We start from the raw sequence: 23,122 nt of genomic DNA, 5'->3' as shown, positions 1-23,122 counted from the left end.
AGGAATGCCAGAGAATGGACTGGCGCACATGCGTACATGTACACAGCAGCTCATGGGTGCCCGAGTGCGCTCGGAAGTTCTGAGCTGGAGCCTACGGCGTTGTACAGTACAACCGTCCAACGTGCTTGAGGCATCTGCTCCTAGCAGTCGTCACGAACACTGTGCAGCTGGGTCTGCAGCATACTCGAAACGGTGAGGCAGGCAGCCGATTTCAGTGCTGGTGGCGCGAGTGTTGCCGCTGTTGCTGCTGCTGCGGTGCAACGAGTCTCAGGTGCTGCTTGCTAGGATAGGCTCTCTCGTGCGTACATTGGTGGCTGGCATACGTAGAAACAGCTGCACGTGAAGAACGGAGCTCTATGGACTCTCTCACTGAGCTTCGTGTCTGACATTGCGGTGCGTTTGAGATTGCAGAGTGAAGTCCCGATAGCTGTTTGCATGTCCACCGCCCGCGATGTTGTTGCGTCAAAGGCACTCGACTGAGTACAACGCCAGCGTCTTGACAGTTTATTACACACCTGAGATTAATCAAAATACGACACAACTAAAGAACGTGCAGGTGCATTCAAAGTTATCGGAGAGCGCTGTCCACTTTCGATGGCAAGTACTCTCCACTGTTCTAAACATGCTGACGGAAAGGAACTCAAACGTGCGGTACAGTGTTGGCGAAATCTTGTCGGCCATTTTACTGACGGAGACGGCGAACTTGGCAGCCACTCTTAGGGGACTCACCGTCACCACTCGTCGATGCTTCACCCGCGACGCTGTCATCCGTGGACGCGTCGCTTTCGCTGCCGGGGGTGCTCGAAGGAAGGTGCTTCCCTCCCTTTCCGGGAGGGGTTCCGGCACTGCCACTACCGACGTCACTTGGAGGGGGGACATCAATGCTGCCGCTGCCACTGGGCGTGGGATATCCAGTCTTACCAGGGCGTCCACCATCGCTGCCACTGTACGTGCCGTCGCTGCTAGCACTTGCTTCAGATGGCACGTCGACGTAGACAATGCTGCCGTCTCCGCTGGTCACCTTGCCACCCGAGAAGGAATCGCTGCCCCCCGTAATGGACGAGCCATCCCAGCTCAAGCTGTTGCCGTAGCTGCTGTCTGGGCTTGGGGTTTTGCCTGGGTACCCGTTGCCAGACCCGCTTCCTTCCTTACTCGCTGCAGAGCCTTCCGCCTGGCTACCAGTACCAGATTCGCTCGTGCTGTCGGTCGACTGCGAATAGTCCTCGCTCCCGCTCTGTTGGGCGTCAGAGCTCTCAGTTGATGTTGGCGGAGCGGTGGTCACAACGGGGGTAGCCGTTGTCTCAGTCGGCGTCTGCACGGGAGACTCGTTGGATGAGTCAGTCGATGGCGCGGTGGTTCGAATGCCACCTCCGTAGCCTTGCTCCAGACCCATGACACCGTTCATGGCGATGGCGGCCGCGACAGCCAGCGAAAGGGCTTTCCAGGACAACATTGTTGTTGTGGGGGGACTGGATATGGCAGTGGTGCAGCGGTGCTTGCAACTGACTTGGTAAAGTTGAGAATGAGCTTCCCGGCAGGTAGCCTGAAGAGCGGACAAAAGGAGCTAGAGGATGAGCTGAAAGACCAGTGAATCCACGGAGCTGTGAATCCTTCGAAGCCGTCGATAGAAGACACAGAGAAAGAAGGAACTTGTGCACGTCACTGAAGCTCTTGGCTGTAGCAGGACCGACTCCAGGTGAGGGCGATGTTTGCCACAGGGACGAACGTTCTGCCTCCCCACGTGGCCTCGTGTTAACCTGGCGTCTAACGGCTAAGAAGCCTCGAAGTCATCGCAGATTAACCGCAAAAGCCAAGAGCCACGCTGGGTATGTGTGTGGATATGCAGGTCTTCTGTTTCTGATCGACACGGTCCATCCACGCTCACCGAAACGAACGGGACGTGTGTCCGGAACAACCAGATCGGCACTGGTGCCTCCATTCGCACCACGACACGGAAGGCACGAAGTTAGGTCGGAGTTGCTCGCGGCTGCTTGTGGTTCATTGAGCGCGCGTGGTCTACCCTTGAACCTGCCACCCTCGCGCATCCAGCAGACACTACTGGCGAAATGATTGGTTGAAGTTCAGCAGCTGGTTTCGAAGCGCGTTCGTCCAGTCAGAGAAAGTGCAGCTTCCAGTTATCCGGACAGGCGTTCAGCAGGAATACCGGACGATCGTTGCTGGACGCGTGCAATTTGACCGCACCCAGCAGCTGAAGCTTTGCAGTTCTTCCCAGTCACCAGCGTGGCAGGTTCAATGAACCTGTTCATGTCCGCGTCGTGCAAGGTGGGTGCAGAGTTATCGGTCGAACAGCGAGTCAGAGCAACGTTTGCTTATCTGTTCAAGGAAGGCAGTGTAAAGGACAGTTTGTTTTTCATGTCGAAGAAATGAGCAACACAACTTAGTTCAACATATTCGAAGTGTACCTGCGGCGCTTGGGAGACCCGTTGCTCTCCTTGGCAACCACCTCGTGGCTTCGGCAACCGAGGTTCGTGTCCATGAGTTCCTGCACGGGTAGCACGCGATAAAAGCCACGACGCGTGCTCAGAAAGCGGTCGTTTTCGAGTAACACGCCGTGCGAAAGGTACTGCACTGGCCAGAGGAACTGCTCGTCACCCACAGCTTTCTCCAGACTGCCGATACCAATGCCACCGCTACGAACTATGTGTTTCGACCGAATAGGCACGTCCAGCAGCTCTTCCAACGGGAGTCTCTTGTACCCAGCCATCGCCGCCTGAGCTGACGAAAAACCGGTGATAGAGGGCCTTCTAGACGGCAGGTGGTGGTGAGTTTCCTGGAATCCATCGACCCCGACAACAGCAGCCACAGCTTTGGTAGCCCTACGGCGACGGTGATCGTGGAACAAGTAGCGAGCAGTCATGCCAATCCCCACAACCAGCAAGGAGACCAGCAGCAGCTCCACCAGCGGTTCGTAGATCATCCACAGCACTGCGTTCCGTGGGCGAACCGGCAATAAATGGATTCGGTCTTCGAAGGTGTTACTAGTAGCTAGAAGTCCTGGAAATGCAGCCCCATCAACACTGCGCTGGTGCTCCATATCGTGCTTCGTCGGGAGGATGGACATCAAACGACTGCGCAGCAAGCAGCCCGCAAGAACGACAGCCGTCGCAAGCTCGGTGCTCGACACGAACGTACGCGATGCCAGCATGTAGGCCCGCCCTTCGTCAATGAGAACGAAGGCACCCCAAAGGATATGCACGAGCAGTAGTAACAATACCCATACGCGAACAGCAGACAACAGTGTGTTCAACGCAGCAACTGACACGGACGTTTCGTCGCCACTTAGCGCCCACACGGCTGTGTGAGGCAGTAGCAGCAACCACGACAGCAAAGCAGACAGAAATGTAAGCAGCGCTACCGGAGGGCTGTGCACCAAAGAGCACGCGAAATGCGTTGTCCGGCCTTCACCTTCAACTAGATCCCGCATCTCCTGCTTGGTCGGTGTCCGCAGCAAAGGGGGTAGAACGAGACATTCCAGTAGCTCGGTAGCGCTCCATGCGTGCAACACTAGCAGCGTCAAGTCCACTAAAATCATCACATTATACAGGAACCCAGAGCAGCTCAAGTTGAGGGCTGTGTGTATCTCCACTCGGCCTCGAAAAGAAACCTGGCCCTCCTGTTCGGAAGCTGTTGAAATGGACGGGTGATATGTGTAGCTCCGAACCGCATTTTGACGAAATATGAAGTGCATGCCCACGATGTCCACGTCGTCTGCTGTGAGCCGAGCCTTGTCCGATTGCAGCGCCGCAAACCCCGTAGCAAACTGACCGACAAAGGCGGCGCTTCTTCCGGGTAAATCCGGACTTGCACAACCAAAGATGCGTCTCAAATCTCCTTGAGGGTCTGCCCCTTGCTCGATGCTTGGAAGCTCAACCCCTCCAACGCACACTACAGAGCTGAGAGGCATGCTCTTGCCGATCACGTCCAGCAGTGCTTTTAGTTCACGCTCAGCTCCTGACATCGGAGGCGCCATCATGGCACTGGTCACATGTGGGGATCCAAGTCGGTACCTGTGCAAAAACTTCGTGATCATGGCGTCTTGGCACAGCGGCGGCCTTCGCGACACATACAGCAGTTTGCAGGCCGCCCAGGCCATCGCATCTGCCCGGGTGTCACTAGTGAGAATCATCGTCGGAAATTGGGGCTCCATGTCTTCCATGAGGCCGTCGGGTGCAGAGCAGTTGGCTGCTAGCACGTGAAGGAAGTGAGAATGGCCTCGTCCAGTCTCGATGTTGCCACTGAGAGCTCGTAGCTCACTGCAGGTGGTGTGGAAGGCGCGCCACCCGGTTGAGCTATCGTTCGTAGGTTTCTCTTCGGCGGTTGGTGACAGGTCCAACAGACGTACAGAGTTCCTGGTAGTGAACGCAAAAGCGTCGCTCGGCCCGAGCCATTGCGTCTTGTACCATAGATCACGAGCGTCCAAGGCCAGGAGGAGCACGAGCAAGAGCGCATCCAGCAGCACCCGCAGCTTCCAATGCATGATGATTTGAAACGCGGACAGTCGCGACTGCTCGGATTCCGCTACCGATAGATATAGTTTTTAGTTTTTAGTTATGGTGGATGTTGGTGCTACCAAGTGGAACTTCCACGCAGAGATTGCTGTCGAACCCAAGAGCTGCCGCGTGTACGAACACTGAATGTGACTGCGTGACTAGATCTGGCGAGCCACACGCGCTGTACACCTGAGTTAAGGGTGATCTTCGTGCCGCGATCGAAAGCCAGATGCCCAGACTGGTTCTGTCTACACGCGGTTGCCGTCTTCGTTTGCAATGAATCGTTTCGGTGCGCGCGGGTGGATCAGATCGATTGAAATCAGCAATGGCGAATTTGTCCAGGCGCTGCATGACTGGGTGTCTAGCTAAGGGAATTTGCCAATTTAGTGCACTTTTCAAAGGGCATCAGTCAAGGCGCGATAGCCGAAAGTCTACTGTGAGTTTCAGTGTGCAATATGCATGCCCAGACAGGTGTTTGTTTACTCTCTTTCACAGATTAATGCTGGTATGGAGAGGCTCTTATTGGGTAGTTTGGATGGACTGTAGTGAATGGCCTATTTCCTGCTGATTGCCAGTTTAGTGCTCCTTTTTATCTTAGTATTTGTATGAACCAGCATTTCTCAAACTGGGACAGTGTTTCTTTCGTTCAGTGGTTAGGTAACCTATAATACTCGATAAAAACGCAATCACATCAGTATTGAAAGGATATGTATCTTGGAAATAATTTGTCATTTCGACAGTGCTGACAGCTCAGTCGGTTAACGCCGCTGGCTTAATGAGGGCCCTACGGGGAGCATGGTTGTCGCGGGTTCGAGTCCCCTCGGACACGTTAATTCTCCGCACTGTTATAAAGGTATGATTATCTGCTCATCTGTGTGTGCAATTGACTTACAGTAACTAACATTGATTTGCCTGTCTGTCTTATCTCTTGACTAAACTTCAAACAGCGATTGCTCGGGTGCGCCTGGAGCATTTTCAACCTCCGTATGAACCGGTGTCAGTCGGGAACCTTTTTGCCGTGCCTTTCGAGGTTTTGCTTGTAGGTTCTCTAGTAGTTCACGGGTTAGCAATCGCCCACCAACTCTCGCTGTCTTCCGCTTCCTGCCTTTCGTACGTGGTGGTGGGAGGACGAGAAGCTGTTGTTGGACGGTTTTCTTCACGTGAAGCCAAGCGGCTTGCTTAATCGACGCCGGCGCCGCTTCATAAAGCGCCTGTACCAGCTGCTACCAACGCCAGTGCCCGTAGTCATCTCAGCTATCGTGCTGGCCTTGGCAATGATTTCCCACGTTTGGCCGGCTTCCCGATAAGCTGTCGCCCCATTATCCACTCACAAAGGTTTTGCTCTGCCTCAGCTGTCAGGCGTGGTTGAGGGCCACGTCACTGAGACTCCATCGATTCGTCTTTCTTGCGCTTGCCTACCCACTTAATTAGCTTGCGGTAGAGTTTAGCTTGCTTTTGGTGTAGTCTCCGCGCTTCTTGGTCATGATTCTCGGGGCGAGGTCAATTTGGTAGTGATAGTCAAATAGTTAAGCTTATGCCACTAGTACTAACTGCAAAAGCAGACGAGACAAATCGGGTGGTCGAGAGTTAGCCAACAGGAGCTGTATACATAATGGCAGGTTTTACGGTTTCAAATATTTCATCCAGTAATATACCAGAGCTCGTAGGGTTTTGGCGTGATTGGTCGTTTCTATTAGTGCACTAATATGCTTCTAGTGCACTAAAGTGGCAGATTCCCTTACGGTACCGCATCGCCCCTGTCCTAAGCGAAGTTTTGTCCTAAGCGAATTTTTATTTTAGCCAATGAAAACAATGCATTGACACCACATGTCTGTAGTTAAAATTCCATGTTGACCAGCTAATTATAGGCTGCCACCAGCCATTCGGTCTCAGTGTTCAAAGTGCTATGGGTAGACCACGCACCACAGGAACCGGCAAAAAGCCAAAGCGCTGCACTCGCATTGCAGTCGACTATACGCACAAGCGCCGCCTTCTCGAATTCCTGGCTGCTGGCTATTCTGTAAACGAAGCTATACCACACTTCTACCCAAATTGCAGCGAGTCCGATACTCTGCGGAAACAGAAGCAGATTTCAAAATGGAAAAAGCAACAGGGCCACATTGTAGCGGTCTGTGATGAAGGAAAGGGTCACCTCAAGAATCTACGCTACAGTGGACAGGGCACCGTCCTCTCTAGTGACGCTGAAGGTGATATTGTGCTGTGGATCAACTCTATGCGTAAGGATGGCTGTCCTGTTTCGTGCCAGATGCTTAAGTACAAGGCGGTGGAAGTTGCAGCCGACGAAGGACTTTCCCTCGCAATTTTCAAGGCGTCTCATTCATGGCGCTGTCGGTTCATGCGCAGACACAAGCTGTCTATTCGAGCACAGCAATTTTATGCGGATGGACGCGGGTTCAATTCCCGCCGTGTCCATACTTCCTGATTGGTCCAAAATACCAAGAATTATTATAACTTTTACTTTTTATCATTTAATTCTGAGACTTGGCAACAGATGTACCGTAATCTGTGTACATTGCAGTTCGCTTAGGACAGGGGCGATGCGGTAACTAACCTTGCATTTACGCGAAACCCACGTGGAGAGGAGAAACATTCGGTATATGGCGCGGCATCTTCTTCACCCTGAGCTACGGCGCAAGAAGTTGAGCCAGAACAAGACTAAGCTACACGTTGCCAACTTGTTTTGCCTGTTCCCACCGGCTGCGTGGAGTGAGCTGGGTTCATGGCGATGCAGTGCTTCCTCTGGTTGTCCTCGGCCCCCTTCCTTTCTACTGCGCCGCGGTGAGTCTGGAAATCACTCAACGCCAATAGCTCATTCTCCAATTTTCCAACTCACTTGCAAATCACAATAGCCGAACATCATAAAGCACCAAAGATGCTATCGTGGAAGACCCTATCACTTGTCGTCGCGGCTGCCATCGCTGTGGATGGCGTAGTGGGCATTGAACAAGGCTACGGAGGCGGGATCTGGACTAGCGCACCCTCGACTGACTCGTCCAACAACTCCCCAGTGCAGACGCTGACCCCAAGTGTGACCACTGCTGCCCCGACCTCGACAGAGAGCTCTACAGACGAAGACAGCGGAAGTGACGAATCATCGGGATCCACCGGCAGTGGCTACCACGACAATAGCGTCGGGAGCGATGCAGACACTGGGAGCCAAGTGGATGGTTCTTCGGCGACCGATGAGGGCAGCGACAGCCAACCTGGCAACGTGCACCCTCCTCCTACGAGTGGTGATGGCAGCTGTGACCTTCCTCCGATGCCAAGCGGCAGTGGCAGCATCAATTTCCCACACCCGCCGTTCGGAAGCGGCAGCATCGACTTCCCTCCGTTCCCTAGTGGCAGCGGCAGCATCGATCTCCCACCACTTCCTAGTGGAAGCAGCAGCGTTGACTTCCCGCCTCCACCGAGTGAAACGGGGAGTGGTAGCGCCGCCGTTCCTCCCGGTAAGGGTGGTTTGTCGCTTCCTTCGAGCATCGATGGCAGCAACAGGGACACCTCCACGACCGATGACAGCACCGCAGGCGAAGCGTCAACTGGAGGTGATGGTGGCCACACCCCTCCGACCGGGGGATGCAAGGTCCGCACTCGTCGTCTTCGCCAGTAAGGCCAAGCTCGCAACCTCTCTTCATTCCTCCGTGCGTTTGTTTGAGTGTCCTTCTTGTAAAACGTTGTGTAGAGCAGAGGTATTGGTTGCACGCGGGAGCAGATGATATGCTCCCAAACATTTGAATCCTATTCAAACGGTTTAGCGTACCTCATGCAGACTTGAGTCGCACAAACATATTCTTTGATAACACAAGATGTTGGCGTTTGTGGTTGACTGGACGAATTCCTTTGGCACAACGACATCGCGGGCGATGGACATGCAAACAGCTATCGGAAACCCACGCTGCAATTGCAAACGCATCGCAATGCCAGGAAGCTCAATGAGAGTGTCCATAGAGCTCCGTTCTTCACGTGTTGCTGTTTCTACGTATGCCAGCCACCAATGTAGCCTACCCTAGCAAGCAGCACCTGAGACTCGTTGCACCGCAGCAGCAGCAACAGCGGCAACACTCGCGCCACCAGCACTGAAATCGGCTGCCTGCCTCACCGTTTCGAGTATGCTGCAGACCCAGCTGCACAGTGTTCGTGCCGACTGCTAGGAGCAGATGCCTCAAGCACGTTGGACGGTTGTACTGTACAACGCCGTAGGCTCCAGCTCAGAACTTCCGAGCGCACTCGGGCACCCATGAGCTGCTGTGTACATGTACGCATGTGCGCCAGTCCATTCTCTGGCATTCCTTGGCACTCACGGTCGTGGCCCTCGTCTCGACTGCAGGCGTGTCAGATAAACAAATGACCGTCCAGATGGATACGAGCAACGGGGCAGGAAGACATGCGTCCGTGGCTCGTGTATCATCGAGTCTCCGTTGCAAAGGGCACTCCACTCGTCGAGTGCCTCGTTGACCCGTTCCCGTAGATCAACCGACCGCAGTGGATCGGCGAGCCGAGTAGCCCATTCCTCAATTTGCCTCGCCAGTCGCAGCACAGCTTAACACACTACTATACACTTCACTCCACAATCTCCGTGACTACGATGCTGTCCTGGAAGACCCTCTCTCTGCTCGTCGCGGCCGCTGTGGCCATGAACGGCGTCACCGCCATTGAGCAGGGCTACGGCGGCGGCGTGAAGTTGCCGTCGTCCACTACCGCGGCTCCGTCGGACGAGTCCCCCGTGCAGTCGACGGTCACGGGTTCGTCGGTGGACGCCTCGTCGGCCGTCGACCAGAGCAGCACCTCGACGTCGTACCCGAGCAAGACGAGCACAGCTCTGCGCAGCGGCAGCAACAACCTGTCCACTGGTAGCGCCGTGGCAGGCTCGTCGGCCATCGACCAGGGCAGCGATGCCAGCACCCCCGGCAAGACGGGCATCACCTCCAGCAGCACGGGCAGTGCCGTGGAGGGTTCGAGCGCCATCGACCAGGGCAGCAATGCGACTCCCGACACACCCTCGACTGCGAGCGGCTCCGACGCGACGGTCGGCAGCCAGAATCAGCAGGGCTCGTACGGTTTGGACCTGGGTAGCGCGTCGACTTCGGCGTCCGGTTCGGCTCCGTGTGACGACGCGCTTTCGCTTGCAGGCAGCTCCGCGACCGGTAGCGACGTGGCTGGCTCGTCGGCGGTGGACGAGAGCAGCACGTCGGGCTCGGAGCCATGCGACGGATCCATCTCTCTTGCGGGCAGCTCCACAGACGCCGACTCGAGCGCGAGCCAGCCGACGCAGGGCTCCGCCACTCAGGACCAGGGCAGTGACGCCACTACTCCTACCAGCGAGGCTGGCAGCGCTGCCACCACTCCGACACAGGGCTCCAGCACCCAGGGCCAGGGCAGTGACGCCTCCACCCCTACTACGGGTGAGACTGGTAGCGAGGCCGCTATTCCTACGAGCGAGGCGGGCAGTGCCTCCACGACCCCGACCCAGACGGGTGCCTCCGCCGCCACGGAAAGCAGCGGAGCGGCGACGTTCCCGAGCACGGGTACGAGCTGCAAACGTCGTCTGCGTCGTCACTAGACGGTTGGTGTGTGCAGCGTAGCTATAGCGTCGACCTATATTATCTGATGAGTGCGTAGATTGCTGTAATTTTTGTTTTAGAGTCCGGTAATTTAATCCGTTTGAGGCGTTTTCGAGTTTTGGGGTGTCAATGGAATTCTTCTCGCCAAAGCCTGTTGCCGCATCAATTGACATACTGACATGGCAGCAAGAGCCCCACTTGCAAGCAGCAAAGTCCACCGATGTCGGCCGTGGTGTTGTGAATGCAATTGCAGTCTGTTCTGTAGATTGGATCGGCCAGGCAACGGTTTACGGACTTCGGGGCAGATGCCTCGCTCGGCTCGCCCCGGATCTTACATTTTGAGCAGAAGTGTACATACATGTAGACGCATACGGCCAGGCCTGCGCGCTCGCTACCACACAATAGTCGCCCCTGTTCTCTAGTCGGCATCCGGTCGATGCCATGCGGTTCGAACAGCGAATTCCGTTTGAAGCAGCTTGCAGTTTGTGAGGCTTTTATTAAACGGAGGCATTCACCTCCTTCGTTTGCCAGCGTTCGCTCTCTACCATGCTTCGCCTTTGGACCAGAATGCCGCCACCAACATCCGCACCGTATCCTATCGAGCGCACGAAGCAACCATATTGCCGTCGGCAGTTCACTATCCAATTTGTCCACATTCAATCAACCAAGCCATCGCAGCTCTATCAAATTTGCATCGACTATAATGCTGTTGTGGAAAGCTCTCTCGCTGGCTGTGGCCGTGGCCGTGGCTCTTAACGGCGTAGCGGGACTTGAGCAGGGCAACCCGGCCAACCTCACTCCGACAGGCAAGAGCGGGTCGTCGCCGACGCCTGCCCCGACAACGTTGGGCGGCGGCGATTACTCCGACGACAATACGGACTCTTCCGTCGCTGGGTCCTCGGCTGTTGAACAGGGTAGCGCTTCTGCTCCTACGCCGGCACCGACCACGGCAAGCGGTGGCGATTACTCCGATGACAGCACAGGATCCTCCGTTGCAGGCTCCTCGGACATTGAGCAGAGCGGCGGTTCGGCTGCGACCCCGGCTCCGACGACGCCAAGCGATGAAAGCGACTCGGCAGCGGAGACTCCGACCCCGGCCCCGACGACATCGAGCGGTGACGATGCAAGCACCGGGTCTTCTGTTGCGGGGTCCTCGGCGATTGACGAAGGCAGCGACTCGGCTGGGGAGTCTCCGACCCCTGCTCCGACGACGTCGGGCGATGGCGCGTTCAATCCCAAGCACCCCCCAACTTTTACTAGCGGATCTGGCAGCCACCCGACAGGTCTCGACATCGACAGTGCCTCGTCGCCGGGCGACTCCCCCAAGCAGTCCGACAGCCCCAAGCAGTCTTCTTCAGAGCCCACGTCTCCCAGTGGTGCTAAGGGCTGCAAGCGACGTATTCGTCGTAACTAGATGGCTGGGCGTAGAGCGCGTTAAGCAATACTCGTAGAGTGCTGATGTAAAGAAGATGTTTCTCTACTGAACGAAATGATCTTGCTACCTCGCTTTACGTTCTCACTTGCGATGTTTTCGTGGGGGGGGTAAACGATTTCCAGGATGCATTTGTGATCAATTCAACCAAATACCATAGATCATGCATGAAGGAAATCTTATGTTGACCTAAAGTGATGCGGCACCACCGTGAAAAGGTTATTGATAGTCTTCGCCTGTTCTTCGATCATGCTCTTCTGGCGCTCAAGCAGGAGGACAGAACCGATGAAGGCTGGCAGATGCTAAACTAAGAGATACCGTAAGCTCTACAGGGGCGAGTCCAGGTCAAGTTTGGGTGGATCCGAAATTCGTCTCGCCATTCTGCTGCTCCCCAACATTACCAGCATTTGGTCATTGGACAACAAAAAGATTTTCAAATGATAACGCCAATAAATATCGGTTGTTATGGAATGAGAAGCCTTTTTCGACAACTTGGTACATGCTCGACTTGTTTGAATTTTCAGTTGCGCCATGCTGAACACAAAAATCGCGCTCGAGCATGATCTCAGCCCCAGAACTGGTATGCATACGTGCGGACGGTGCCCATTTCACTTCAATTTAAGCGAGCCTTACAGCTGATTTCAAACTTTGTAATTTTAGACATGCGGTGCTAAGTAGCCTGGTTGTTGAAAGCCAGCAACAAGATCTTAAACTACGAGCGAAGTGCACTTTCGATCCTCTATTACCGCGTATAGATATCTACAACAGTGGTCTGCAAAATGACCTATCGTGCAACCACAGTACTTAGTTCAGTGCCGCGTGCTTCAAAATCTCATTGAGAGATATTCTCTTGGCTGGATCTATCTCAAGCATCTGAGAGATGAGGTCGATTACACCTCCCGATAGTTTCGAGTCGTACTTCCACGACGTAAAGACGTCCCCAACTCCACACTGCTCTAGAGCTACGAAAGCCTTATTTTGCCGCGATGCGAGCGAGACCAGAGGCGATCCCGTCAGCATTACGAACCACATGATCCCGAGCGACCAGATATCCGCAGCAACTGGGTCGTACTCCTCTCCTTCCACCACCTCGGGGGCCATGTAGTAGTCCTTGCCAACATAGCCTCTGCAGAGAGTATTCGTGCTCACAGATAAGCCAAAGTCGGAGATCTTGCACTCACCATTGTGCATCAACACGTTCTCGAGTGACAGATCGCGGTGCGCGATACCGAGCTGGTTGTTTAGGAAGCTCACACCAGCAAATACTTGGTTCATGATGTGGATCGATGTGCATTCGTCAACAGATCCGCCTTGAGCTGTAGCCGTGATGTGGGCGTACAAGTCTCCGTCGGCGCAGTATTCGCTTACGAGGTAGAGACGTCCATGTTCCTCGAACTGGAAGTAGGAAGCGACGACGTTCGGGTGACCTCCATTTAGCGCTAGCAGCTCTGCGACTCGGCATTCTTGGCGGGGATCGTCCACGATGCGATCGACGCCAAAGCGATACTGGTAGTCGAGTGCGCGTGGCAATGCCACCGACTTGACAGCGACAATGCATCGCTGACCGGGAGGAAGTGGAGGGACGTGCGATTGGTGATCGTTGGGCTGTCGGAGCTCGCACTCCATGACTTCACCGTAGAGAGCGTTGCCTATTTTCCGTCGGAATCGAAGTTGGGAGATTGACATGCTGGTCGTCGGATAAGGTAGAGGTGGTGGGTGGCTCCAAGCGGAGTATTTGGTTATGAGCGACCGAGGGAGTCGAGAAAACACGGCCGTTAGTGTAACACTGGTAGTGTTACCAACTATGGGGTATGCGAAGGCGGCGGCGTGAAAAATCTTCCACCTGAAACGCTCTCGAAACAGTTTTTCAAACTCCCAAGCGTCCGCGCGAGGCAGCCTTCGCCGTCTTAGCTATCATTCGGCCAGCAAGATGCTTGGGTATGGAAGTCGGTCTGCACGAGGGCGGTGCGCTTTGCCTCCGTGCGCCTATGGTGCGCTAGCCTCTGCTTTTCTCTTTTCGATCGCTGTCCCCGCTAGTGCGCTCAAGTTGAGAGAGCGAGCGAAGCTGTTCCTTCTGTGGGTGCAGAGAAACACGACGCGATGACTCAGGTCCTCCGTTACGGAGGACCTGTTGTGACAACGGAATCCGTTGGATGTATCTGGAGTCAGACGGAGCCTGGATCTCCCTGCAGCCGGCGGCTGCCAGCCGCTAGTTGATCGACTTGTTAGGCAGCCCGCTAGCAATGGCAATTATCTCCCACCCTCTTTGTTTTGTCGCATTGCCTGACCCACATTCTGGCCAAGTGCTCTCTTCGCCGAGTCGACAAAATATACACTTTTTTCTGGTCTTGAATTTGAACATACAGAACTCGTAGATATTGCTCTGCATCTGTGACTAAACCCATTCATTGCATTCGAGCCTGCCCTGTTCCGTTCCGGCAGCAACTCGTTATAGAGGAAAGCCGGTGACATCACTGTCAACGACTGGCAGCAATCACTCCCTGATCGAGGACGTAAGGTTAATAGTGAGTACCCCGGCGGGCACTCGTTGCCGTTTCCAGGTTGCGGCCCCATCGATTCAGCGCCGCTGAGTCAGTGGTGCATTCTCTCAGGAATTTGCGAATAACCCTTTCAAAAAGCAGACGTGCATCCGAGGAGGAGGACCTGTTGACAATTACAACTTTCACGTTTGGCGGTCTGCCTATGCCAGTGAGTCACAAGGCCAGAGGCCATTCATTAAACAGAACGTATTGCTGCCACTACTTACACCACTTGACAGCAAATAACGCCGTAGGCTTTCACCCGGAGGAAACTTTTCTAAGAAAGTAGGATATGGCTTGGATCGAAACCATGTTTGGTTGCACCTCGGATTTGCAACAATCTTCCTGCTGAAGTTGAAGGCAATCGACCTATCAGCTTTAATTGTATTACATGTATATGCCTCGCTAGCGGCAACGTGGCCCACGACGGAGTAAAACGCGTGAAACCACTGACCCAAGCAGACCCGGTCGCCCCAGTCCCGCCCTGACCAAGGCCAGCCACGAGATCTCTCGCTCGATGTCGTCGACGGGCAGGTTGCCGGCGGAAGGCTTTCGCAGCGCAGCGACATCTCAGCTGGCGAGATTCTCGCGCTGAGCAGTTCGAGCAGGGTTACCGGTAGCACATAGACATCGCGCCAGGGGCTTTTCGACCAGCCAAATGGGATCCGAGCTGCCGACAGAGGTGGGTGCCTTTCAACGCACGAAGCCGCATCTCGTGCTCTAGCCTGGCTAGCCATACCAAAACTACGCGTTGTAGGATTCACTGCTGGTTTAACAAGAACCCCCGGTGTGTATGTGACGCTGTACAACGGAGCTCGGAGCGGTGCAGCGCTGATCTTGGTAGTTTGGTTTCGCGTGCGGAAGGCCGCCACCCCGAGTGCATAGGCTGTGCAGGGCTAGTCCCGCGTAACGCGCACGAAAGCCGTTGTGGGCCTTGGAGCCGTAACTTGCGGCTCCAAGGCCACCGATGCATCGTAAAACAATTCCAGCCCGGTGGCGCTCGACAGCTCATCTGGAGCAACGGCCGAAGCATCGTCTGACTGGTGTGAATGCGTCTTTGCGTCTGCGTGGAAGGAAGCAACCGCGCGAGGCCTGCAATGCGGCCGAGTCGCCTTGCTGAACTCAAACCACAGGTTGGTGAACTTGGAGCTGGATCCCCCAGTAGCCAGCAGAACGGCGTTCCCTCACGGGCGGCACGGTCGCCTGTAGGGGACGCAGCGCCCGCACTTACGCGCACCCAACGGCAGAAGATTTTTCACACAGATCTAAGCCGGCTCTGAACCGCCGGATACGTATCTAGACGATGCGGTCGCCCAGCTGTCCACCCGGCGGACACACAACGAACAGTTCATTCCCCAACGAGCGGCATCGCGCGAAGGTCGACCATGGACATAGACCACCAGCATGACGTCGGGGAGCTCAGTTTCGGAGAGATTGTCGCTATGGGCGGGACAACGCCCCCCATCAATCCGAACAAATGGGGGCTGCCGTTTATTCTTAACGCCCCCGCAGTCCCGTCAGAGCCGAGCCAAAAGAGCCCCACACAAGATGAGAGGAAGCGCCGCCGCATGTGCAAGGTGGTGGGCTGCACCAAGTACATTGTCCAGATGGGGCGGTGTTGTCGCCACGGGGTAACGCCTCAACCCCCTTTGTTTCCAGATAGCTGTGCAGCATACAAATATTGATTTCACAGCTTTCCATCCGCGTTGGGGGCCACGCTCGAGCACGAGCGGGGAAGATTGATTACCGACGGCCTCCACGAAGGGGAGGCTGCCTTTACAAGGGATGTGGTGTGGTGGGTCTTAAAGGCTAAACTGCGAATGACTACTGACTGGGAAATTGCTTCAGCTCTTGTGACCAGTTATTTTCCCGCATCCTGGAAAACCCGTTTTCCATGCCCGGGTCAAACCCATTTCCCGGAAAACGGACCATTTCCATCCGCGTTGGGGGCCACGCTCGAGCACGAGCGGGGAAGATTGATTACCGACGGCCTCCACGAAGGGGAGGCTGCCCCTGATGAGCGTGGCGATTCGTTGGTCTTCGTTCTTCCATGGAGCTCGTGATCTGCGTCCCGTATGTCATCGTTCTGGCGATATTAGCGGTGGATGCGCTGTCGATGTGGACGTAGCGCTGAAAGCAGTCGCTTCTCCAGCGACCGTGAAGCTTGATGAGCGTGTCTGCACTGCCTGCTGAGAAGAGGGCTGTGGCGCCGCCGCTCCGCAGGGAGTGAGTGCTATATCGCGTCTCGTCTTGCCCACAAAGTCGTGCTGCGATCTTGATCCATCGGGTCACTTCTCCTGCTGTGAGTGTCGACCCGTCTGGAAGCGCACACAGCGGAGAGGCTTCAGGTCGGCCGGCGATGGTTCCTTCTGCGACGAGCGCCCACGTAGCACGTAGTGGGCACAGCCACGGGCTTCCTGACCGAGAGAGAGTCCTTGTTGTCGACTCGCCGAACTGGTCCGTCTTGCTGCCCTTGAAGGTGACCGTCACGTTGGATGCTGCGTCGCGGTTGGTTGCTCTGGCACCACTGTTATCGGTAAAGAGGATATCGCATCTCTGAATAATGAAGCTTGACGTCTTGCCATCCACGGCTAGGTACTCGGAGCGCCTGAGGAGAAAGTAGTAGCCCATGACAGTAGCCCCCCAGATAACACGGTGGTGGGCGTGACGGAAGTCGAGGGCGCGACGAAGCTGGCGGAGGATCTCAGTTGAGATGGGGGACTTTCGGCTGGAAGGTGGCGACAACCGACGCATGCCTCGCATAGCGAGGAGGTGGGCGGCGTGGAGCTGGACGCCGTAGCCGTAGCGCTGCAGATGATGCCAAGCCAAGTGGCTAATCTTGGACAACACGGTCGCTGGCGAATTGGTCCCCGTTCCGGCGGCACCTGTCCAGCAGGCGATGGCGAACTCGACGAGTTCGCGTGACTGTGATTCCGACTCACGTGGAAGCCGAATCGGTCGGTTGCCAATGGAACGCCACTGACACCATTGCCGCCATGTTCTGTCGTACGCGGTCCTGGAGCTGTTGGCCAGAGATGCGGCTTGGAGTTGGTGGAGAATGTCCTGTACACCTTGCGTAGTGTCGGTGGTACCGGGATCTGCGTCCATTCACGAACATAGTTAGTAAACAAGAGCCGGTGAGAGGTGGCATTAAGCCTTGATCCCGCATCTGCGATGGTGTTCCTCGCCCCGGGTAGATGCCCCGCGGAGACTCTAAACCGATATGTGGCTTCTGCCAGGCCAATACAACGATTAAGTTCTTGGGCAAAAATGTTGTTCGACGCCAGGGTGTTCGTCCGTGCTAGAGCTGTGCGGTTGTCTGTCCAGCAGCGAACGTGCGGCCATGACGTCAGAGTCTGCGAACGCCACGATGCCCCAAATAGGACACACGCGTACGCGACACAGAGCTGCTCACGCACGTTGATGTCGAACGCGGCCGTCGCTGTGGTGGAGTGGAGATGTCGACGTTCTTCCTCGTCAAAGGCCACTGCCACGTATCGGCGGTAAGACGGATCCAGGACACACAGGCCGTAATCGCTGGCGTCCATGTACAAGTGAATGTCAGGAGCCGGAAGGTGACCAAAAAGGCGCGTGGGGATGCCACGTAGCGTTCCTTGCTGGAGTATGCTGCTGAACCACTGAAGATCGTCCAGCGCACCGCCGGTCAGCTTGATCGAAGCATGGCGCGGCGAACGGCAGCATAATGCGTGAAGACGCTGGTAAAATGGGCGTGCGGCACGGAGGCACAAGGTGATATGCCGTAAGCTCCCCAATAGAGATTGGAGCTGTTTGCGATGCGTATTGGGCGACAATAGCATGGCCGCGACCCGCGCGGACGCCTTCGCGAGCTTGACGACCGGTATTGACACGGTCAACGCTACGGTATCCCATTCCAAGCCTAGTGCAGTGACCGTCGTCGACCAGGACGTGAACTTGGACTCGTTAATGGCCTCTGGCCCGAGAATGGCCAGCATGGCAAGTCGGAGCGTGTCTTCGGCGGCCGGACAGCGGGCACCGATGTTTGGCTCGATGAGGACGTGATCGTCCACCCATTCGTACGCGAAGAACGGATCTGGGTCGATCGCGTTAGCTGCCATGGTCGCTGGGCTCTCTCTTCCAACCAAGAATGAAATGGCGCGACCGAAAACGCCGTAGATCGCGGGCGAGCCGGTCCAGCCGAACGGAGCAGATAGGTCAACGACCCCAGCGTGGCGTTGTGGCAGCAGACCGCACATCCATCCAACGTCGTTAGCGTGTTGGCGCAAGTGCCGGAACGCCCCGTTCACATCGCCCTTGAGCATTAGGATCTCCGCTGTCGGCAAACGTTCCCGCAGTAGATCGACCCGCCGTGCCAAAGCCGCTACGTGCTCATATTGGACCGGCGGTAGCGACGACTTATCAGTGAACTCGTTCGGGCACTCTGGAAATGGATGCGATAGGTCATGGATGAGCCGAATTGCGGTCGCCAATTCGTCACCTTTCGGAACCGCGCCAAACGGACTCACGTGAACATCCCAGTGGTCAAACCGCTCGGCATCCACCACGAGATATGTACCAGCGGCTTCGCCTTCCGCGATCCGTGACGCGACCCGATCACTACACGTCACAGCCGATCGATGGTTTCGAGGGCGCTGAGTCTGGTTTGGTCGCTGGTGGAGCCACCGCACGCGGAACCCTTCTGTGGCAATGCGCATCATGAATGCGCAGTGAGGGTAGCCTTGGAGCAAGAGCGAATACGTAGACGGGTTCAGTGCCTTGTTTGGGCGGCTGTCGGCCGAGGACTCACCCCGCACGATTCGCACGAGATCTGGCAATGATAGCCGAGACCGACGAGCGAGTTGCGACCATACCGACTGCCATTCCGCTATATTATCAACATAACGTACGCCATACGTTGCGAGTTGCTGGGATCTTCGCACCGCCGCTGCCGCTTCCGCGATCTGGAGCTCAGATGCGAGTGCCGCTTGGACCGTGCGGTACAGCGGTGCGTACCCACACGGATCCGCGTATCACAAGTGCTGGAGATCAGCGCGCAGACCACCAAAGCGCTGGATGTACGCTCGGAGGTCGGGATGCAGCGTCGTCGGAATGTCGTGAACACGGTGCTGCTGGTCACATTGCGACGAATCTCCGGGAGCACCGGGACAGCCCCTCGTTGACAGGTACCGGAGGCACAGCTCACGGTTGTCGCGGCGTGGTATGTGCTGTCGGATGCTTGCAAAGGCTGACTGAGGTGCGGTCTGTCGTGGCTGCTCATACTGGCGTCGCTCGTGTTTCATTAAGCGACTGCTCCCGGTTTTCGGAGCCTGTCGCGCGGGGGCCAGGGTGGCTGGCGTTGCAGGCATATTGGGTCGTAGACGCGTCAGCGTTCGTTGGGTCAACTGCTGCACGATCGCCTGGTACTCCGGGTCAGTGGTCGATATGGTTGTACACACGGTACGCCTGGTGTCGCCACCGTTGAGATCGTGGACGGCCTTGGCGCGGAACGTCTCCAGGCGGCTATTCAGCCAGTAAACGAGATGTGGGAGATCATCCACCATCCATATGTGATGACCGAGGAGCTGCTGGACGAAGGTAAGAAGTTCCTGGGCGATGGCGATCACGTCGTCTGTGCAGAATGCGACACAATAGCTGTGGAAACTCGACAATGCCATGCTGATCTCCTCTAGCGACCTCGGAGTTGGCGCCGGCGGGAGAGCCACGGCCAACGAAAAGTTCTGCATGTTAACACCCGACGACATAATCCACTCCATCTTCTGTATCGAGTTGAGCCACGCGAGATGCATGATCGACAAGCCGCGCGTACCAAATTGGAGATCGAACAAACGCATGAGCGTTCCTGGATGCGGTGCAAACTGCACAGCTGGATGCGAGATCAAGCCATCTAAGAAATCGACAGGAGACGTACCTGCCAGCGATGGTGGTGTCGTTAAGCGGCGTACACGGACACGCTGACGGTCGGGCTGGAACGTGTACTTCGACGGCTTGACCTTCTCCGGGCTACTGCCATAAGAGTTTACGCGGTGGCGCTTCGGATGTCGGATCGCTGGCTCGGCGGCCGTCGAAGCGGCCGGCTGGGTGTCCGTCGGCGCGACGACCTGCAAGAAGTGAGCGAGTAGTACGGGGTCGTCCGTCAACTTCCCCATGATGCGCGCGTTGAGGTCTGGGTCCGCGTCCGACGATGCTGGGCTCGAGGAGTTAAAGAATGAGTCTTCCGAAGGAAGCGAGCGTTTAGCGTGCGGCCGCCGGGTCGGGACGGAGGCGGCTGCGACGGCCGGTGAACGCGCGGTGACGGGCGGCCGACAGAACAATTCACCAACGGAATCACGCACGGACTTGGGCACACGGCGGGCTACGCTGTCCGTGACGTGGACGTAGTCAATTGCGTGCTGCAACGGGAATACGCGCTCAGAGCCGTCATGTGGGTCGATCCACGAGCGAGCTATAGACCCATCTGGGATGTCAGCCACTGGCACCAGGTTGTGCAACAGAACGCCCGTGTCGCGCGATGGACGTGGGCGACGCTGAGTTGGGCTGCCCAGCAGACGATCGAGAATCGTGCTGTGACGTCCTGCCATCGTGTCGGCTGCCTCCGCACTGGACGCATGGTGGTCCCATAGCAGCAGCGCAATGATGGGGTCGACTTGAATTGCATCTGGGATTCGCACCCTCACTTCCTTGCCAGTGCCATGACGCACGATGAGTTGACCGTCAGCTACACGAACCACCTGCCCGTACACCCGTGCATCTTCCAGCTGAACCACCACACCTTGGCGCAACCACAGGCCCGGCTGTGGCCCAGTAGCCACCGCTTCGTTGACGTGTCGGGCGACAACGACGTCTGTCGGCACCTTCCACTTGCGCTTGGAGTTGTCAACGTCGATAACGGTAGCCGACGCGCCGGTGACACGCGTGACCTTCGCGTACACGGGCTTCTTCAAGCCTGGTACATCCTCTGGGAGGAGAAGCAGATGATCACCACGAGCACAGCGTAAAGACATGGTTGAGGCCTGACACAAAGGGTAGAGCGACGTGCTTCTTAAAGGCTAAACTGCGAATGACTACTGACTGGGAAATTGCTTCAGCTCTTGTGACCAGTTATTTTCCCGCATCCTGGAAAACCCGTTTTCCATGCCCGGGTCAAACCCATTTCCCGGAAAACGGACCATTTCGTGCTGCTGTGAACCAGGGCGGAAAGAAGTGTTTGGTGGACGGGTGCTTCACGGGAGCGAAGCACCGCGGGTTGTGTTGGAAACATGGTGAGTACCTAGTGGTCGAGACGACAATGAAGGTGAAATTTGGTCTAACACAGCTCTACTGCAGGCGGATGCACGAAGTGCACGACCGATGGCTGCAACAAGAAGGCGAAGGCGCGTGGCCTGTGCTGGTCTCACGGTGGCGGCACTAGGTGCCAGCGCCCGGGATGCACGAAGGTAACGATCTCCAAAGGCTTTTGCTGGGCGCACGGCGGCGGCAAACGCTGCCTGGTTTCGGATTGCATCAAGCCTGCGTTCGAGCGCACGCACAACTTTTGCCAGATGCACTACAAGCAGCTACCCCGGCAGGCTCGCGCGGTCGTGCCCCCCTGGACAAGGTACCGGCCAGTGCTGCTCGAGCCGACTGAAAGCGACGACGTACACATCTAACTATGCAGCAGATGTAGCTGTATGTAGCCGAAACAGGGATCGGTGCGTGTTGCATTTTACACCATCGCTGAAATAGTCGGTCCACATCATGATCATTGCCGTCTTGCTCAGCTGATGCAATGGTATGTTCAATAGTACTTTGTCCATGGGATTGCCATCCAAGTACGCTACCTCGGCCAGCCCGCAGCCGCAGTAACAGCAACTAGCACCCTCGTTCTTCTCGGCCGGACAATTGAGTATACTGGATGGATAATGATGCCATTGATGGTGAACGGAATAGCCAACCTTAGAATTAAATGCGATGTGGTTGAAATCGAGTGAATTGACGAGGACTCTGGCTTGTCAGATCGCACTCATGGGATCCTATCGCGGGCTCGTAGACTAGTGATACAAAGATCGTAGGCGAAGATGCAGCTGTGGGCGTCTTCGGGTGTAGGTAGCCGATTAAACAGTCAAATTCAAATTGTCAGAGCGCACTCACTGGCAGTATAAGATAAACGAAGATTCAGGGACGACGATCTCGAGCAATTACTGCGACGAGCAATGATTAGCTGCGTTATCGGATGCGAGTTGGTGAAATGAGGGAAGGAGCGAGGTGTTTGCAGCGAGGGTTTGCTCTACCACCAGGATCCCTTCGCGGTAGTGTGACAACATTGGTCTGGTAGCGCCACTAATACAACTATCTAACATAGATAATCTAAGTACGCCATGCTCGACTCGACCAACTACGCTCTTGCAGTCGGACAGAATGAAGCACCCGCAGTGGTACCCAAGACACCATTACGGTGGCCCTCTTCATCATTTTATCACCAAACGAAGCTGAGAAAAAAGAAAAGAATAGATAGCACTACTACTTAGCAAGTTGCAAAATCAACGAGAGCTTTGCGTAGGCTGGGATAGCTGAAGAACCCTGGTTAAAGCGAAACGCGATGGTATTCTCTGGATTTTATCCACAGTCCATAGGCGGATGCCACTCCGGTGCCATTATTGACTAATCACATACCCTGTTGAATATGATCTGCAATGTTGAAAAACGCTTCGTGTTTAATTAATGCCTGTTATTTTGAATAGTCTGCTTGCTGTACAAACTATGCCGCTATGTTGACCCACCCAGTAGAGATTGAAATAAAATACCACTCTTTTCCATAGCCTCTAAGCAACGATAACACCTATGACAAATGATATATCTGTTTACTCGAGCGACATTCACCAGATTTTTCTTTAATGGAACAACACGCAAACCCTTCTAGCAAAAATAAGATCATACAGCCGTAGGTGTCGGTACGGACGATAGAGAAATTCGGTAGGCGGAGTTGAAATATCAGGGGCCACCCTGAGCGCAGACGGCGTTAACCACGGCAAAATAACATGAAAGATAAGAGAATGTAAGTCACGGTCAAGTGAAAATGACTGC

The 23,122-nt window shown here is 55.6% G+C and overlaps 7 protein-coding genes across 7 annotated transcripts; 4 read left to right on the top strand and 3 right to left on the bottom strand.

The window, feature by feature from the left end:
* Nucleotides 1-682: 682 nt before the first annotated feature.
* On the bottom strand, nt 683-1,453 carry IUM83_04556 (uncharacterized protein; the record flags this gene model as incomplete). Its single annotated transcript, XM_067928642.1, has 1 exon — nt 683-1,453. One exon carries the CDS (start codon nt 1,451-1,453, stop codon nt 683-685), a length of 771 nt encoding a protein of 256 aa, XP_067796022.1.
* Nucleotides 1,454-2,398: 945 nt separating this feature from the next.
* On the bottom strand, nt 2,399-4,498 carry IUM83_04555 (Transmembrane protein; the record flags this gene model as incomplete). Its single annotated transcript, XM_067928641.1, has 1 exon — nt 2,399-4,498. The coding sequence occupies one exon, from the start codon at nt 4,496-4,498 to the stop codon at nt 2,399-2,401; it is 2,100 nt and encodes a 699-aa protein (XP_067796021.1).
* A 2,906-nt stretch (nt 4,499-7,404) lies between these two features.
* IUM83_04554 (uncharacterized protein) lies at nt 7,405-8,139 on the top strand (the record flags this gene model as incomplete). The annotated part of the gene is made up of 1 exon (XM_067928640.1): nt 7,405-8,139. One exon carries the CDS (start codon nt 7,405-7,407, stop codon nt 8,137-8,139), a length of 735 nt encoding a protein of 244 aa, XP_067796357.1.
* Nucleotides 8,140-9,114: 975 nt separating this feature from the next.
* IUM83_04553 (uncharacterized protein) lies at nt 9,115-10,089 on the top strand (the record flags this gene model as incomplete). The annotated part of the gene is made up of 1 exon (XM_067928639.1): nt 9,115-10,089. The coding sequence occupies one exon, from the start codon at nt 9,115-9,117 to the stop codon at nt 10,087-10,089; it is 975 nt and encodes a 324-aa protein (XP_067796003.1).
* Nucleotides 10,090-10,793: 704 nt separating this feature from the next.
* IUM83_04552 (uncharacterized protein) lies at nt 10,794-11,504 on the top strand (the record flags this gene model as incomplete). Its single annotated transcript, XM_067928638.1, has 1 exon — nt 10,794-11,504. The coding sequence occupies one exon, from the start codon at nt 10,794-10,796 to the stop codon at nt 11,502-11,504; it is 711 nt and encodes a 236-aa protein (XP_067796358.1).
* Nucleotides 11,505-12,326: 822 nt separating this feature from the next.
* On the bottom strand, nt 12,327-13,208 carry IUM83_04551 (CAMK protein kinase; the record flags this gene model as incomplete). Its single annotated transcript, XM_067928637.1, has 1 exon — nt 12,327-13,208. One exon carries the CDS (start codon nt 13,206-13,208, stop codon nt 12,327-12,329), a length of 882 nt encoding a protein of 293 aa, XP_067796002.1.
* A 2,239-nt stretch (nt 13,209-15,447) lies between these two features.
* IUM83_04550 (WRKY transcription factor 19) lies at nt 15,448-21,904 on the top strand (the record flags this gene model as incomplete). The annotated part of the gene is made up of 5 exons (XM_067928636.1): nt 15,448-15,693; nt 21,252-21,321; nt 21,386-21,656; nt 21,736-21,750; nt 21,844-21,904. The coding sequence occupies 5 exons, from the start codon at nt 15,448-15,450 to the stop codon at nt 21,902-21,904; spliced, it is 663 nt and encodes a 220-aa protein (XP_067796024.1).
* Nucleotides 21,905-23,122: the final 1,218 nt, after the last annotated feature.

Source organism: Phytophthora cinnamomi (genome assembly GCF_018691715.1).
Source record: "Phytophthora cinnamomi strain GKB4 chromosome Unknown Contig17, whole genome shotgun sequence".
NCBI classification, from domain to species: domain Eukaryota; phylum Oomycota; class Peronosporomycetes; order Peronosporales; family Peronosporaceae; genus Phytophthora; species Phytophthora cinnamomi.
Note: the sequence above shows the minus strand (reverse complement) of the source record. Positions and strands in the feature narration are given on the sequence as shown.